The 15,150-nt window shown below is 49.2% G+C and overlaps 4 protein-coding genes across 4 annotated transcripts; 2 read left to right on the top strand and 2 right to left on the bottom strand.

The window, feature by feature from the left end:
- On the top strand, positions 1 to 1,539 carry LOC120658985. Its single transcript, XM_039937078.1, has one exon. The coding sequence runs from the start codon at positions 557 to 559 to the stop codon at positions 1,511 to 1,513; it is 957 nt and encodes a 318-aa protein (XP_039793012.1). The 5' UTR covers positions 1 to 556; the 3' UTR covers positions 1,514 to 1,539.
- Positions 1,540 to 3,050: 1,511 nt separating this feature from the next.
- On the bottom strand, positions 3,051 to 5,811 carry LOC120661742 (COMPASS-like H3K4 histone methylase component WDR5B). Its single transcript, XM_039940664.1, has 2 exons — positions 5,023 to 5,811; positions 3,051 to 3,613 (listed from the first exon to the last, which is right to left on the bottom strand). The coding sequence occupies exons 1-2, from the start codon at positions 5,710 to 5,712 to the stop codon at positions 3,323 to 3,325; spliced, it is 981 nt and encodes a 326-aa protein (XP_039796598.1). The 5' UTR covers positions 5,713 to 5,811; the 3' UTR covers positions 3,051 to 3,322.
- Positions 5,812 to 7,297: 1,486 nt separating this feature from the next.
- Positions 7,298 to 10,438, top strand: LOC120661741 (pre-mRNA-splicing factor 18-like). The gene is made up of 2 exons (XM_039940663.1): positions 7,298 to 8,336; positions 9,822 to 10,438. The coding sequence occupies exons 1-2, from the start codon at positions 7,428 to 7,430 to the stop codon at positions 10,224 to 10,226; spliced, it is 1,314 nt and encodes a 437-aa protein (XP_039796597.1). The 5' UTR covers positions 7,298 to 7,427; the 3' UTR covers positions 10,227 to 10,438.
- A 726-nt stretch (positions 10,439 to 11,164) lies between these two features.
- Positions 11,165 to 12,213, bottom strand: LOC120662886 (protein YABBY 7-like). The gene is made up of 6 exons (XM_039941946.1): positions 12,121 to 12,213; positions 11,872 to 12,006; positions 11,658 to 11,766; positions 11,512 to 11,560; positions 11,348 to 11,423; positions 11,165 to 11,203 (listed from the first exon to the last, which is right to left on the bottom strand). Exons 1-6 carry the CDS (start codon positions 12,211 to 12,213, stop codon positions 11,165 to 11,167), a joined length of 501 nt encoding a protein of 166 aa, XP_039797880.1.
- Between the last annotated feature and the right edge of the window lie 2,937 nt (positions 12,214 to 15,150).

Below are 15,150 nucleotides of genomic sequence, written 5' to 3'. Positions count from 1 at the left end.
TCTGATTTGTTCGCCTTTTCTGTTGCTAGCGTATCGCATGTAGATATTCTTCATATTCTCGTGGGTTACGATTCGGATACTCTCCTAGTCTGTAGTAGAATGATGTCAACAAATTGAGCTCACCTCAAACGAGTCCAACGCCGAGGCCCGGAGGCGGCGGCGCAACACGGGGCCGCCACGCCACGCCACGCCACGACTTGTGGATACGATGGCACCGGAAACTCGTGCGAAGCGAGCTCGCACCGGAGTCGCCGACCCGCCGGCGGCGCTCCACTCGGACGGGTACGCGTACGCATCTGCTTCTCCGTCGATCGCAAAAGCTTCGCCTTCCATTATCCATCGATCTTCATCTGAACCGGAGCTCCTGTTGCGGCGGCGTACGTGACGCAGGGGCTGGGCGAGCCTGACGTCCGGGCCGGCGGGGCTGATCGCCGAGCGCCTCCTCTCCAGCGACGTCTCCAGCTACCTCCGCTTCCGCGCGGTGTGCGCCGCGTGGCGCGCGTCCTGCGCGGACCCGGGCGTCGCCGACCGCCGGTTCCACCCCCGGCGGTGGACCATGCTCCCGCGCGCCTACAACAGCCGCAGCGGCCGGCGGCGCTTCCTGAACGTCTCCACCGGCGAGTGCGCCCGCGCGCGCATCCCGGACCTCCGCAGCAACTACTTCCTCGGGACCACTGCCGAGGGCCTCCTCGTCCTGTGCCGGAAGGACGACCACGTCGTCCAGCTCCTCAACCCGCTCACGGGGCGGCTCACCGACTTGCCGTGCGCGGACACGATGCTGCAGACACTCTGGGTAGACCTCAGGCTTGGTTCCTTCATCACCGTGCGCAGCGCGGGCCTCGCCGACGACTCGACGGTGGCGCTCCTGTACGACACCAGTGACGAACGAGGCATGCTAGCCGTCGCCAAGCCCGGCGATGAGCAATGGACGCGCTTGTCGCTCGACGATCTCGCGCACCATAGCATCGAGCCAACGATGGCGGCAGTGATGCCGTACGCGGGCCGCCTGTACTGCGTCACCCACAAGAGCATCTCGGTGGTGGAGACCGCGGCGGACCGGAAGCCGCGGCTGGCGCCGGTCGCCGACCACAGACTGGCCGGCGGACAACGATGGAGTTGCAACGACTGGATGTACCCGGTGTACGACGACGGCGGGGACCTGATCCTTGTCCATCGGAACACCGAGCTCACCCGCAGAGGCGAGAGGTACATGACGTACCAGGCGAAGCTGGACACGGGCGACGTGGTGCCGACGCGCGGGCTGGGCGGACAAGCCTTGTTCCTTTCCAGTGGTCGTTCAGTGTCGGTGTCCGCCAAGATTTCCTCGTCCATCAGCACCGACACCGTCTACGTGTGCGACCATGGCAGGAAAGCAGATGCTGTCGCCTTTGATCTCCTGGGTGCAAGCGCCGCCGAACTCAACTTTGGCGAGGACGACAAGGCCACGTGCTTTCATGAATCTAGTGCCCATGATTTGAAATGCTTTGCATTCGCTACTCCATATATTTTCTGATTTTCAGTAAACATGGTTAAAGTTAAAGTTAGAGATATGCTTGCATTCAGGGTTGATTGCCAATGAGGAGTGTAAAGATCATATCGGTCCTCTTAATGAAAAACGTGCTCAGACACGGTTGCGAAAAAAAAGTAAAGATCATATCGGTTTAGTCATGTTTACTTGTAGCCGCGTCCGTCTCCTTTTCCATCATCGGTTTATCTCCCAGATTCGGATCCGAGTTTCTGACGGACAAAGTCCCGGGCAGTAAAATAGAAGCGAAACCACCATTGGATTTGGTGACCAAACGGCTCATCAAGCCCGCGGCGTACGACAAGCCTCTCTCAGGACACCGGTAGGTTTCTGGACATGGCCTCGACTGCTGAACACCACCGGGAGCCGCTAGACAACGATCGCCGGCGAGCGAAACGCGCGCGCTCACAGTCCTGCCGGGCTCCCGGACTCACCCACTACTACAGGAGGAGGAGGGACTGGGCCAACGACCTGAGCGCCGGGCCGCTGGGGCTGATCGCCGAGCGCGTCCTCTCCGACGACGTCGCCGGCTACGTCCGCTTCCGCGCGGTGTGCGCCGCGTGGCGCGCGTCCTGCGCGGACCCGCGCGCTCACGACGTCTTCGACCCCCGGTTCCACCCGCGGCGGTGGGCCATGATCCCGCCGCGCTCCGCCTCCTCCAACGCCGTCCGCAGCCGGCGGTCCTTCCTGAACGCCTCCACCGGCGAGTGCATCCACGTGCGCCTCCCGGACCTCCGCCGCCGCTACTACCTCTTCGGGCCCACCGCCGAGGGCCTCGTCGTCCTGTGCCGGAAGGACACCCTCGCCGTCCAGCTCCACAACCCGCTGACGGGGCAGCGCGCAAGCCTGCCGCGCGCGACCTCGCTGCTCTTCCCGACGAGCGCGTCCAAGGCCTACAGGATAACCGACGACTTCCGCGTGAGGAGCGCCGGCCTCGCCGGCGGCTCGTCGGTCGCGCTCCATTACGGCAATTCCGCCGTAGCCGTCGCCAGGCCCGGCGACAAGTGCTGGACGCAGCTAGGACCCGTCGAAAACCTCAAGTCAGCCGCGTCCTTCGCGGGCCGCTTCTACTGCGTCACCTTCGAGAGCATCTCGGTGGTGCTGGAAGCCACGGCGAGCCAGCCGCCGCGGCTGGTGGCGGCCGTCGATCTGAAACCACACTGCGGCCGCCGGTTTAGTTGGTCAGACATGGCACACCTCGTCGACAGGGACGGAGAGCTGGTCCTTTGTCCACTGCGTGCTGTGTCCTACCAGCACTAACTTTTGTGGAAGGTACACAGCGTACCGGGTGAACCTGGACAAGAGAGACATGGTGCCCATACCAAGGCGACACGCCTTGTTCATGGGCATGGATCGCTCAATCTTGACCGTCTTTCCATCCGTTGTCGCAGGCACTGTGTACGTGTGCTATAAGTATGACAAGGAGACTGGGCGATCAAAAGTTGTTGCAGTTGACAGTTCGGGCAGATGTTCCGAACCTAATTTTCCCAGGGAGCACATTGCTAGTTACTTATCGAGATATGTATGTTCATAAATCTACACAGCTAGAGGCTGCACCTTCACAAATTATGAGGACAATATTGATTCGAGTATTTGACAACAGCCACTGTGCACATATCTCATATAACAATAGGAGATCTGTTCATCTGTCGACATTCTAACACATTATCTTAAAACAGTGTACTGCAAGGTCAACTTTAATGTCTCTTTTGCCACCTGAGATGTAAGTGCTGCTTTCAGTTTGAGTAAAGTTCACAAGAGCTAATTATCCCTACAATTTTTTTTGTTTTGCAAAGTTCAGCTATCTTGAACCCATAGTCTCACAGTCCTATCATTATCAAGGCCACCGGAAGCAATCTTGTTCTCTGTTGGATGGCAGGACACGGAGACGACAGTGTCAGTATGGCCTTCCAGTTTCTGAAGGATATTTCTCCCTTGCAGATCCCATATGTACACACAGTTGTCTTCTGATCCACTTACAATGTACTTCCCATTTGTAATGGAAAACGCAGACTGGATACAGTATACTCTGTTCACATGTCCACTGTATACCTTCAAGAACTTGCCGGTAGCAAAGTTGCATAGTTTCTGCAGGGTGTCAAGAACAAAATTAAGAAGCAAATTTCCAGCAACCATAAAACTTTGAACGAATTAATTTGATCATATTGCATTGAATGGAAAGCATAACTAGCATCATGAATAAAATTGCCAGGTAACTACTACGGAGCATTCAACATAACAAAGTTTCTCAGATACATGACATGAAAATATGAAATAACTAGCAATTAACTAGCCTACATGAAGCTCGACGGGGCATTATTTATGCGCAGTAGTTGTCATGGATCAAATTACATCAAGGACAGGTGCTAATTTTCCACATGAAGCTTCACTTGAAATATTCATGGCAATATGTTAAATGCGCACATATATTACAATGATGAAATTTTAGCAAACAAAAAAAAAAGGAAACAACCAGACAATATGCAAATAAGCAAATTTCAAAACTTGCTCCTATTGCTTCATAGAATCAACCTAAAATTCAATGACCCTAGGATTAATTTTCTCTTGCTATGGCTAAAAAGTTTTTACTTATTATGTCAGACAGCAGTAGTTTAATATCTAAATTTCCCATCCCTGGTGCTGGCACATGCAGCTTCCATGCCAACAAGATTGCAGCCATAATTGATGTATGAGGAATTACAATACAAGCACTGCTACGTGCTATACATACAACCCATTTGAGCAGCTCCTTAACAACCAGGATAACCAAGGTTTCAAATCCTTTGTGTCCTTGTTTACTTATCACAACTCAAAAAGACTCAAAGCATATAACATTACAGACAGAGAAAGATAACTTCAACAGAAACTAGTATGGAAGTATAAACAAATTTGTCATGCACCTGAAGAGTCATTTGGTAGATGTATTTGTTGGTTTAAAAAGTCGGGCATCTATTGACAAAAAAAAGATACACTAAGTTCCCTCAGTAATAGTAAATTATAGGACTGGAAGTGACATTTTGCTTGTGAAGAAGATTTTCTTTTAGGGAGAATAAAACAGCATTGCTGCTCTTTGAAGACAGAGCAGATCTGTTATCTGCTTGCGAAGATCGACACTGTAGCTTGAGGCAGCATAGTTGAGATGGGTTCTAACTTTTGGTTCATAGTCAAGAGAAATTCAATTGAAGCTGAAAATTAGGACAAAACCATCTAGAATTTGCAGTTACCTAAATCAAAATGGATTAATGTTACCTAGACACCCAAAAATACTTGAAACAGATTATGCTAGGCACCATGGTTTGCATATTGCAAGAAAATAGCAGGAGTTCCCACCCTAAATGAGTAAATATCTATGATCAATCTGCAATTCATAACGCCTAAAGGTTTTGAACTTCGATTAGAGCTTACTCAAACAATCTCATCTCAAAGACTTTACACTGTTATAAGGAGTTGATCACTAGATAAGTATTATGAATCAGGAGTGAATTAATTGGTCATACCAGTGAGTCATCAAGCGTGGCGACGAGGATGAACTTGCCATTGGGCGAGAACATGGAGAAGGACACGGCGGGCTTCATGTCGTCGATGACCGTCTTGAGGCAAGCCCCAGTCTTGGCGTCCCAAATCTTGCAGCTCCCGTCATGGCTTCCCGAGACAATGATTGAGCCGTCCCTAATGAAGTGCACGGAGGTGACGGGCTCGTTGTGCGCGTCGATGGCACGGGTACATCGGCCGGTCTTGACGTCCCAGATGCGCACTGTACAGTCGAACCCCCCGGAGGCGACCTGCGAGCTGGTCTGCGGGTTGAAGTTGGCGCTGAAGACGAAGTTGGTGTGCCCCCTGAGCACGCGGACGCAGCGGTCGGCGCCGGGGTCGGCCTGGGCGCCGCCGGCGAGGACGGGGCGGATGTCCCAGATGCGGAGGGTGCGGTCGTCGGAGGCGGTGCAGAGGTAGAACGACTCCGTGGACCAGCACAGGTCGGAGACGCCGTCGGTTTGGCCGCGCAGGACGGCGATTACGGCGAGCGAGGACGGGGAGAGCAGCGCGACCGTCCCGTCGAGGGACGCCGTCGCGAGGAGGCGCCCGCAGGGGGAGAAGCGCACGCAGGAGACCGCGCGTGTGTGGGGCGTCGCCGCCCGCACCTGCCTGTACGGCCGATACGGCGGCGGCGGCGGCGGCTGCTGCGACATGGTCGGCAACGGCAAACGCCCCCCTCCTCTCGCGATTGGGATTTGGGAAGTTGAAACGGGCCGGATCCTCTGCGGCGTGTTTTTTTAAGACTCTCGTCTGGGTACAGCTGTAAGCTGTAGTATCTGTTTATATATATTCACACTCATTCTATACATGCACACTTCACTCACACCATATATATACAAACAAACATACAACTACACTCAAATTTTTAGATCGTGTCCTTCTCGAGATCACTAAAATTCTCCGTAGGTGACGGGCACATCACGATCCCGTTGTAGCTTCACAAGTGAGAGACAATATTCGAAAGCATCCAAACGGAAACTGTACACTTGGCAAATCCGCACCTGGTCCGATCAATGGAACGCAGGCGGGCTGGGCGAACACCCTCGCAGCAGCCACCCGAGCTAAGCTCGGTCTTCTGCGGCGTGTTTATTAGTAATAGCTACGGTAGACTTGTCATACGGTAGACTTGTCAGGAAAAAAAAAGCAGCCACTGCGCAGCAAAATCGATATGATATCGATGCATGGGGACATAGCCGGAGCGCACTGGCGCGACCTTGAGGAGCTGCTGCCTATGTTCCGTGCAGTAACCGTGAGCAAAGTGGAGAACGGGGAGACAACCAGCTTCTGGCAGGATAAATGGCTGTCTCAGGGCCGACTCATGAATAAATTCCCGCTCCTATACAGCCATGCTACCACAACGGAGGCCTCGGTGGCTGAGGTGCACCGCAATGGGATCGAGCCTTTCCTGGCATCACGTTTTTCTGCCGGTGCCAGGGAAGAACTGGCTGCAGTCAAGGCGATCCTCGAACACCTTGAGCTGACTGACGCCGACGACCAGCATTTCTCGCCGCTTTCAGAGATGAAGACCGAACTGAAAACAGGGCCTATCTACCGGCTAACCATGCTTGCGACCGGAGCACCAGAATGCACTTTTGCAGATTTTGTGTGGAAGAACAAGGCACCACCACGGGTACAGTTCTTTGGATGGCTACTCGTGCTGCAATGCCTCAACTGTCGTGCTAACCTGAAGCACAAGCACATACTGGAAGAAGCTTCATGCGAGCTATGCAAGAGTGGAGATGAGGACTGCGATCATCTCTTCCTGACATGTTCCTTTGCAGCTCAGGCTTGGAGCAAACTAGGCGTGGATACTCAAGGGTGCGCCGTGCAGGAAGTCTGGAAGGTGCCGCGCCCAGCAACAATCCCGGCCAAGCACTACGACAGCTTTCTTCTGCTAGTATGCTGGAACTTGTGGAAGCACCGCAACGAGGTGGTGTTCAACAGCCTCCCCCCTTCGCATGAGAGACTCTGGTGTGCCTGCAAAACTGATGCTCGAGAATGGAGCTATAGGTGGAAGTCAGCAGACTACGCAGTGAACGAAGCCTGGTGTTTTCTCTTTTCGAATATGTAATCCCTTTCCAATTTTTTGGCCCCCTGTTTTTCCCTAAATTTAGGGAAAACCAAGTGTAAAACTTTTGACTTGCAAAAAGCCTGTTAATCAAAATTCAGGTGGGGATGCTCTCCCCGCCCCCGGTGACCATAAAAAAAAAAAAGCAGCCACGGAAGACAAGTTGGTGGCGGGGTGCGGTCAAACACACCGACGCCGAAACACACCGACTTCGGCTCACATATCCGCGCCGGCGCTCCACGGCGGTGCAGCACCGCGCCACCGCCTCTCGGAGAATCGAAGCCGTCTGGGCGGGGCGCGATGGATCTGCTGAAGCGGGAGCTGGAGAAGAAGCGGAAGGCGGCGTCGGCCGACTTCGGCGGGAAGAGCTTCGTGCGGCGGTCGGAGCTGGAGCAGAAGCAGCTCCAGAAGCGCCGCGACGAGCAACGCCAGCTCCTCGCCAAGGCCGGCGCATCTGCGCCGCCCCCCGATTCCGCCGCAGGCGCAGCGGGCTCCGACCCCAGCAACCCCGACGCCGCGGCCCAGGCGACGGCGGGGAACCCTAACCCTAGCTCCTCCACCTCCGCGGCGGCGGCCTCCGTCCCGCCCGCCCTCGCGCCGAAGAAGACCACGCAGGAGGAGGCGCTGCTATCCGAGGAGCGCCGCATCGACGAGCTCGACCTCCCGCGGCACGAGGTGGTGCGGCGCCTCCGCGTGCTGCGCGAGCCCGTCACGCTCTTCGGGGAGGACGACGACGCCCGCCTCGCGCGCTTCAAGCTCATTCTCAAGTCCGGCGTCATAGATGACATCGATGACATCGACATGACCGAGGGGCAGACCAACGACTTCCTCCGCGACATGATCGAGATGCGCAAGCGGCAAAAGTCAGGGAGGGATACCTACGCCAAGGGCAAGGGGAAGCGGGTCGGTGGCGGTGATGGTGGTGACGGAGGACCTGCTGGGGACAGTGCAGATGATGGGGACGGCAAGGGTCGCGGGGATGATGCCGAAGCAGACAAGGACTCCAAGAGGATGAGGACCAAGTTTGAGGAGCTTTGCAATGAAGACAAGATTTTGGTGTTCTTCAAGAAGCTGCTTAACGAGTGGAACCAGGAGCTGGATGAGATGTCAGAGCTGGAGAAGCGGACTGCAAAAGGGAAGTCAATGGTTGCAACATTTAAGCAGTGTGCGCGGTATCTCAGCCCCCTGTTCGAGTTCTGCAGGAAGAAGGTATAAATGAATTCTTATGCAAATTCCCATTTGTGGTTTGTTTATATTTTGCTATTAATTTGATCACACTTGAAATAGAAACAGTTATGCGAAAATCTAGTTAGTAAATTGAATGAATAGAAAGAGAACTTAAAATGAAGCTCATTGCAGTGATGTGTACCTGAAAATTTAGGATTTTGAGCAACTAGTTGGCATGATGACTGATGAATTCAATTTTAGGTCTTGTAAGCTAGATTAGAAAGAACAGATGACCTTCAGCATAGTTTTCACCAGATTTGGAAACTGTTGCTTAAATCATTTTGGGTCTTGTGTTTCAAAATGTCTTGCTTGTTTCAGGAAAGCGCTTCAGAGCATATATAGCAACCTAGTTTTGAGATGTTGGAGGGAACTAAGATAGTGACCCTAAAACATACCTTGATTTTGTTGGGCCTACGGTCACTTGTTGAATGTTATGAAATGTGCTCCCCCACCGCCGCCGTAAGATTTATAAATGTTCGACTGATATTTCTTCAGTAACATGAAAATTTGTGTTCTGTAACCACAATTTCTGTTAAGATGATGCCAACCAATTACGAACATTTTGTATTTGCATGGTTTCAACAACCATTCGGGCTCAGTCTGTATCACTGGCATTTTGTTAGTATATGAAACTGACCGTGTGGAAGTAGCTGAGATAAAGATTGGTAGGCTTGTACCTAAAGATGAAAATGGTCTTCCTGTGATTACGCATGCTACTATTATCTGCAAGAGATATGTACTAATGGAATATCTATGCCATCATGCAAAACATACCAGAAAGGCATGTTGTTTCTCAGTCAGTGTGATACTTAGTCTTGAGCAATTTATATTTGGCCATTCCCACAAATTATGTGTGTTACTTCTACACTAATCTCATGGTCTCTTGAAAAATAATTTTGATTTACATTTGATGTGAAGTTGTCTGCTACTCATTGTTTGTCGGATAAGTAAAATAAACACTCTTCTTATAAGAGTGTACTTTAAGTCCCTTTTACAGCATGTATTATTTGCAAGTTCAGTATACCTCTTATGCATGCAAAGAGTACCTACAAATGAACAGAGACAGTTAGTGTGTCCCAAATATTTGGAGTTCTCACATTCTGCCTGTCAAATTTACTAATTGGTGAAAAGAATTCTTTGAAGATTCGTGGAATGCAAGATAATTGAGTGTATTGTTGTGTGAAATATGTAGCCTTACCTTCATACACGCATTTTCTGAAAACATTCAAAGGTCTGATTTTTCATTCATTCGCATATGTTCTGTACTAGTGCAGATTCTAATTCTGGCATACTGTGGTCCCAAATTTTTTGGTAAATAGGTTCTGACCTAGGCTTTAATTCTGCAATCAGCTAAACAATCTTGATGCGCATCTGAAATATTGTTTACGTTATTACTACTAATGTTATCTTGGTCTTTCCTTAAGTTGCTTGGCAACTCTGACACCAGCTATTGTTGAATGTGTTTAGGTTCTTCCTGATGACATCCGTCAAGCATTGCTCGTTATTGTTGAATGCTGTATGAAGCGTGACTATTTAGCAGCAATGGACCAATACATCAAGCTGGCCATTGGGAACGCACCATGGCCCATTGGAGTCACTATGGTTGGTATCCATGAGCGTTCTGCCCGTGAAAAGATCTACACAAACAGTGTTGCCCATATCATGAATGACGAGACCACTCGCAAGTACCTTCAGTCGATCAAGAGGCTAATGACCCTTTGCCAGCGGCGTTATCCTGCGCTACCCTCGAAATCAGTGGAGTTCAACAGCCTGGCAAATGGAAGTGACCTGCAGGCGCTTTTATCGGAGGAGAATGGTTCGGGAAAAGCTTCTGAGGAAAGGCTCCGGTTGATGCCTGCATCGAAAGAGTGATGCTTTGATACGCTAGCTTGGATCAAAAATATAGTTTGAGATGTTTGTGTAATATCAACCTCAGTTTTCCCCTGCCATTTCTTTTTCTGTATTGTTCCAATGAAGGGAACAGCAGCTGAATTATGGATGTTAATGAAGTTACTTAAAAATATATCATGTTTACCACTAGAGCTGGTTGGGCAAGTTTTATAAACCAGCTTAATTCCAGAAAACTGTGTTTAACTAGTGCTCGTCCTGCTGCGGTGATGTTGGCATTAGGTTTGGTATAATATCCTAGTTCTGTCAATACTGCAGCTGATATAAGAGCTGCAAACAATACTGCATTTATCACATGGTTGTAAGTTCTGGCAGCACATGCATAGGTTTATGTACAACATGTAGGGATGAAAACGGTCGGAAACGGTAATTATTCGGTAATCAGTTTTTTTGTCGTTTTTCTTTGATTTGCGAATAAATAGGATATATAATCTTATATACAAATTTGTATTCTTGTTTTGAGCATTGAGCTTGTAAAGATTCATAAAAGATAAATCTTAAATTCATCCTATATTTTCTCAAATGATAGATATAAAATTCGGTATGGATTCGGAAACAAATTCGGTATTTTTTTTCACTTTTTTTGTTGTAGGGAGCAAATAATGCATAAAATAATTTATGCAAAATTTTATTCTTATTTGTAATAATATGCTTGATAATATAAGAAATGATCACCATCAAATTTTATACATATCTATTTTAAAATATTAAATTTATTCTAACAGTTCAGATTACCACTTTCATCCCTGTCAACATGGAAGCCCAGGGATTCAACTCATCTGCTATCATGCTTGCTTTTTTTCTGAACTTGACTACAGCATTGCCTTATTCAGGTCTCAGTTAATATTGATTTCCCTCTTTGCAGCTTGCAGATCTAGATGTATGCGGCAGGAGCAGATCTTTCAGTTTTCCTTCTGCTGGATTCTTGGTAAGTGAGCCCACTGCATTGAAGCAACCCATATGATAATTAATTTTGGCAAAGAAAAAAGAAAGAAGAAATCTTATGGATAATGATGTACAAACAAAGCAGAAATTAGTGAGGCAGCAACAGTTTGGAGCTTTGCAGTCAGCTGAAGACTGCTTACGTTTTTAGAAGCAGCGCTGAAGGCCTCCTTGTGGGTGATGTTAGGGTCTGTCGCCTTGATCCTCCTTATCTCCTCCCTGAGAACAGATTGAGCACATGTTTCTTGTGCAATAGGTGGGAAGTGCAGTAGCATTACGAGTGACTATATTTCTGGCCATTTCTTACTTGATGAAGCAGTTGTAGGCCGACGGCGTCCGCTGCTTCCTCTCTGGAGCTGCCAAATGTTTCAAAATTATAATCAGTTAAAGTGCAGGGACTCGAAAGACGGCAGGAAAAGACTCCAAAATTAAACTGCATGTCATGTCACCTACGTTTCATAACCGCAGGGAACGCGTGGTTCTCTGCAACCGCAGCCGCCGTCTCCCTGTCCTCTCCACTGCTCTCGTCCGAGTCCCTTGGCGGCGGATCAGCGCCCGGCTCCTGTGTTTCATTTTCATCAGACGGGCACAGCTTTGTGAACTTATGATATATACTATATCTTCAGGAGCCCGACGGGAGCTCATGCATGCATGTCACGAAAGAAACCTGCGGTGGTAGCTCGACGGAGTACGCCGCCGGAGGCGACGGTGGCAACGTGACGGAGAGGATGCCGCCGCAGCTGCCGCACTGCACGGCCACCGTCTTCAGCTGCAGGCCGCCGCCGCCGCTAGGCACGCCCACCTGCATGGGTGTTTACACGCATCCACGCCGTGTCTGTGAGATCGCGCGCTCACCGCGGCAAGTTTTAATTTTCAGAGCACGCAGGCGATCGAAGTCGTTGTTGTTACCACTTACCAGCTGGATGGTGGCGCAGAAGTTACACTGCACGCAGCCGAGCCGCTCTGGGAGGAGGCCGCCGAAGCAAGGGTGGCGCGCCGCCGACGCCATGGTTGGCCAGCCGTCGATCGTCGTCGTCGGAGCGTGGCGCGGCAGTTGTGGCAGTGTGACCTCTCTGCTACTCACTTCTGTCCTGCTGGTGTGTGTGTGTCACCAAGGCACAAGGGGGCTCTCAATTTGTAGGCGCGAAACGAGGATAAACTCGGCCAGTAATCCAACATTATCTTTGCAAAAACCGGGCAAGTTAGGCACACATGTGCTCGCAGCATGCGAGTGGCAGGGCTGGCAATCAATGAAGTGAAGTGGCTCTCAGTTCTCACGCAAGAGTCCCAGACAGTGCACAGGTTTGCATATAGACTATAGAAGCCACAAAAGCCTTTCAGGTAAAATCTTATCAGGCGAACCAGAAGCAGGCATGTGAAAATCGGTGCCATACTGCCCATCTCGCAGTCGCCGTCGATCTGCAGAGAGAGCTTTAACAAGGCGGGACACCGTTGTGCTGTGCAGGCGAGCTTCTGCTTCAGAAATTCATGCCGCTGCAAGAGGTCCCCCGGCCGTAATTGGGTCATGGAGGAAACGGCACGGTTTGCTTCCTGGTGCAGGTTTGGCAAAACAGTTACTGCTCCTCAGATTTTGATTGCCTTGCCGAGGCTCCTTGGTTACGTGGTTTCAGCGTCTCGCGACTCTCAAGATTCCTCCATTCCTGGTACGTCTATTGAATAGGAGATTCCTCGACAGAATGACTAGTTCTGATCCTCAAGCATGCGTACACCGATGAATGTGATCCGAAGATCAATCGTGGCCCGGGCTGGACCTGTACTCAAGCCATTAGGATGGGATGCATGTGTTAAGTTTCTGGGGATGCTAAACTCCTATACTCAGGCCATTAGGATATGGCTAAAAGAAAGAGCACTGCAGTTCATCTGTAAAAAGGTGGTGATAAGAGTATCGTCCTTCATTGTTCGACCAAGGGTCATAAGCGTATCTCCATTCCTTGTTGTCTGTTTTGGTTGACATAGGTCGACCAAGGTTGGACAAGGTGCTGGACGCCTCAGTATTCTCCAATTTTCTTCTTAGAATACTTTAGAGACATCAGTTAAGGACTTAAGGGGAGGGAAGAAGGATCACGAAGAGAACAATAAATAATATCGATACAAATAATTTTGAAGTGTTAGTAAGGTCAAAGTAAATAAAAGCAGAAGCATCGCAAACTTTTTTTTTTGAAGCATTGCAAACTAGTACCGCCAGAAATATAACTGGTTGCGAGAAGAAATGCTTCTGATTTGGTTTTGCTAAAAGAAGTCACCCCACTGCTCTTCGAAGCCTTCTTCACTTGTATTTGAAGTGAAGTGATCGTGCTTATAGTTCCATCAAATCTGCAGTTTTGAATTCCACAATAATCTATACAAACTGTCTGCCACCATGTTAGGAATAAGCATTGTCAAGCAGCAGATAATAATCTGATAATAGTCAAAATTGATCATTTATTCAACACATTGAAAATTCTATGTACCTCGAGAACGTCATAATGAACCGTCCAGAATAGTGTCTCATCGACATTACCATTTCCTCCGGGATTGTTTTTCATGTTGTGTCATCACTCAATTGGCGTTGGTAATGTTGTTTTTCATGTTGTTTTTCATCAACATGTTGTTTTTCATGTTGTGGCATCTCCATGCACTGCGACTTGGTTCAGCGTCCATGGGACATTAGCGTTGGTGTCACTTTGCCTGATATGCTCCGCGTGGACTTCTTCCTCCTACTGCTCTGGCACTTATGGAAGGCTAAGAATGCCATGATTTTTTATCAGCTCAACTTGCCTCCTCGCGAGGTTCTCAATCGAGTCGCCTTGGATCTTGACGCTTGGACGTGGCGGTACAAGAAACATAGGCTGGAACTATAGGTTTGGCGAGATTGGCTCGCAACATGTAATCCTCCCCCTTTCTCAACTCTTCCCTCTTAACCCTCTCCCCTGTATCTCCTTCCTGGTATGACCGGAATCAATTGGATTGTACAAAAGTTTTCAATTAATGGTAGGTGGGGATCCCCCCGATATTGCTCGAAAAAAAATCACTCAATTTTTCGAGTGTCTTGTTATTGTTCTGTCCGTTGAATTCTCCTAACATTTGTGATTGTTTTTTCCTTGTCGCATGCAGCCTGACGGTATTTTGAAATATATATCTATGTTACTGCTAGATCTCTCTCTCGGCTTCATGTTTCGTCTACATCACAGCCAGCTATCACGTTCATGCATCTTTCATCCTTCTCTCTCTCTTGTCGCTGGTTCCTACTTGTACAGCCCATCATGGCCCAGAATAGAAATAGAAATAGAAATAGAAATCACCCGACTGATTTGTAGTCTTTTATGGTCAGCTCGTCTCTCTTTACTAAAATCGACTAAATCCGGTTCGGTTTTCACTCATTGGGTTTTCTTTTCACTCATTTTTTCTTCCCAATACTGCTACATGGCATGACTGGATCGATTCAAAATTCGATTGAAGGTGAAATAGAAATCACTCGAGTGACACATTACTTCTGCAGCTATCAATGCTGGAGGCAAGACCATAAAACATGTTCAGTCGACGTACGTGGTGTTACCACAACATTCTTGGCGTTTGAATTATTTCAATAAACAGTGGCCAGCCTGAGAGACAGACCTCTACACATTATATACAGTTTTTTTTATTATATAAGTTTTCGCACGACAACCGCCAACGCGCAATTTTGTAAGTATTGAGCTGTGGGAGAGACCATGCTCTAACGAAATAGCTAGCACTACCACTTCCTATGAGACAGGGATAATTGGTATAGATCCGTGAATAAATTAACTCATCAAATACACTATTATGAATGATCTACCAGATCTTGAGTACACTTGGGGGCGTTGAGACGATAGAATGAATAATAAGCTCACTTTGAGGGTGCAAATAAGCTAGGCGTACTACATAAGAGTGGGTCCCCAATTCATTTTCAAAGAATGTCAGACAC

The sequence above is a fragment of the Panicum virgatum genome, chromosome 2N (genome assembly GCF_016808335.1).
Source record: "Panicum virgatum strain AP13 chromosome 2N, P.virgatum_v5, whole genome shotgun sequence".
NCBI lineage: Eukaryota > Viridiplantae > Streptophyta > Magnoliopsida > Poales > Poaceae > Panicum > Panicum virgatum.
Note: the sequence above shows the minus strand (reverse complement) of the source record. Positions and strands in the feature narration are given on the sequence as shown.

What these genes read in the sequence shown, in the direction of transcription:
- LOC120662886 (XM_039941946.1), bottom strand. Translation starts at nt 12,213, where the DNA reads ATGGCGTCGGCGGCGCGCCACCCTTGCTTCGGCGGCCTCCTCCCAGAG. An exon ending in TCTGCGCCACCATCCAGCTG is followed by an intron (nt 12,007 to 12,120) that starts GTAAGTGGTAAC and finishes ACACCCATGCAG; the next exon opens with GTGGGCGTGCCTAGCGGCGG. An exon ending in CCGTCGAGCTACCACCGCAG is followed by an intron (nt 11,767 to 11,871) that starts GTTTCTTTCGTG and finishes AATGAAACACAG; the next exon opens with GAGCCGGGCGCTGATCCGCC.
- LOC120661741 (XM_039940663.1), top strand. Translation starts at nt 7,428, where the DNA reads ATGGATCTGCTGAAGCGGGAGCTGGAGAAGAAGCGGAAGGCGGCGTCG. An exon ending in TCGAGTTCTGCAGGAAGAAG is followed by an intron (nt 8,337 to 9,821) that starts GTATAAATGAAT and finishes GAATGTGTTTAG; the next exon opens with GTTCTTCCTGATGACATCCG.
- LOC120658985 (XM_039937078.1), top strand. Translation starts at nt 557, where the DNA reads ATGCTCCCGCGCGCCTACAACAGCCGCAGCGGCCGGCGGCGCTTCCTG.
- LOC120661742 (XM_039940664.1), bottom strand. Translation starts at nt 5,712, where the DNA reads ATGTCGCAGCAGCCGCCGCCGCCGCCGCCGTATCGGCCGTACAGGCAG. An exon ending in CCACGCTTGATGACTCACTG is followed by an intron (nt 3,614 to 5,022) that starts GTATGACCAATT and finishes GACACCCTGCAG; the next exon opens with AAACTATGCAACTTTGCTAC.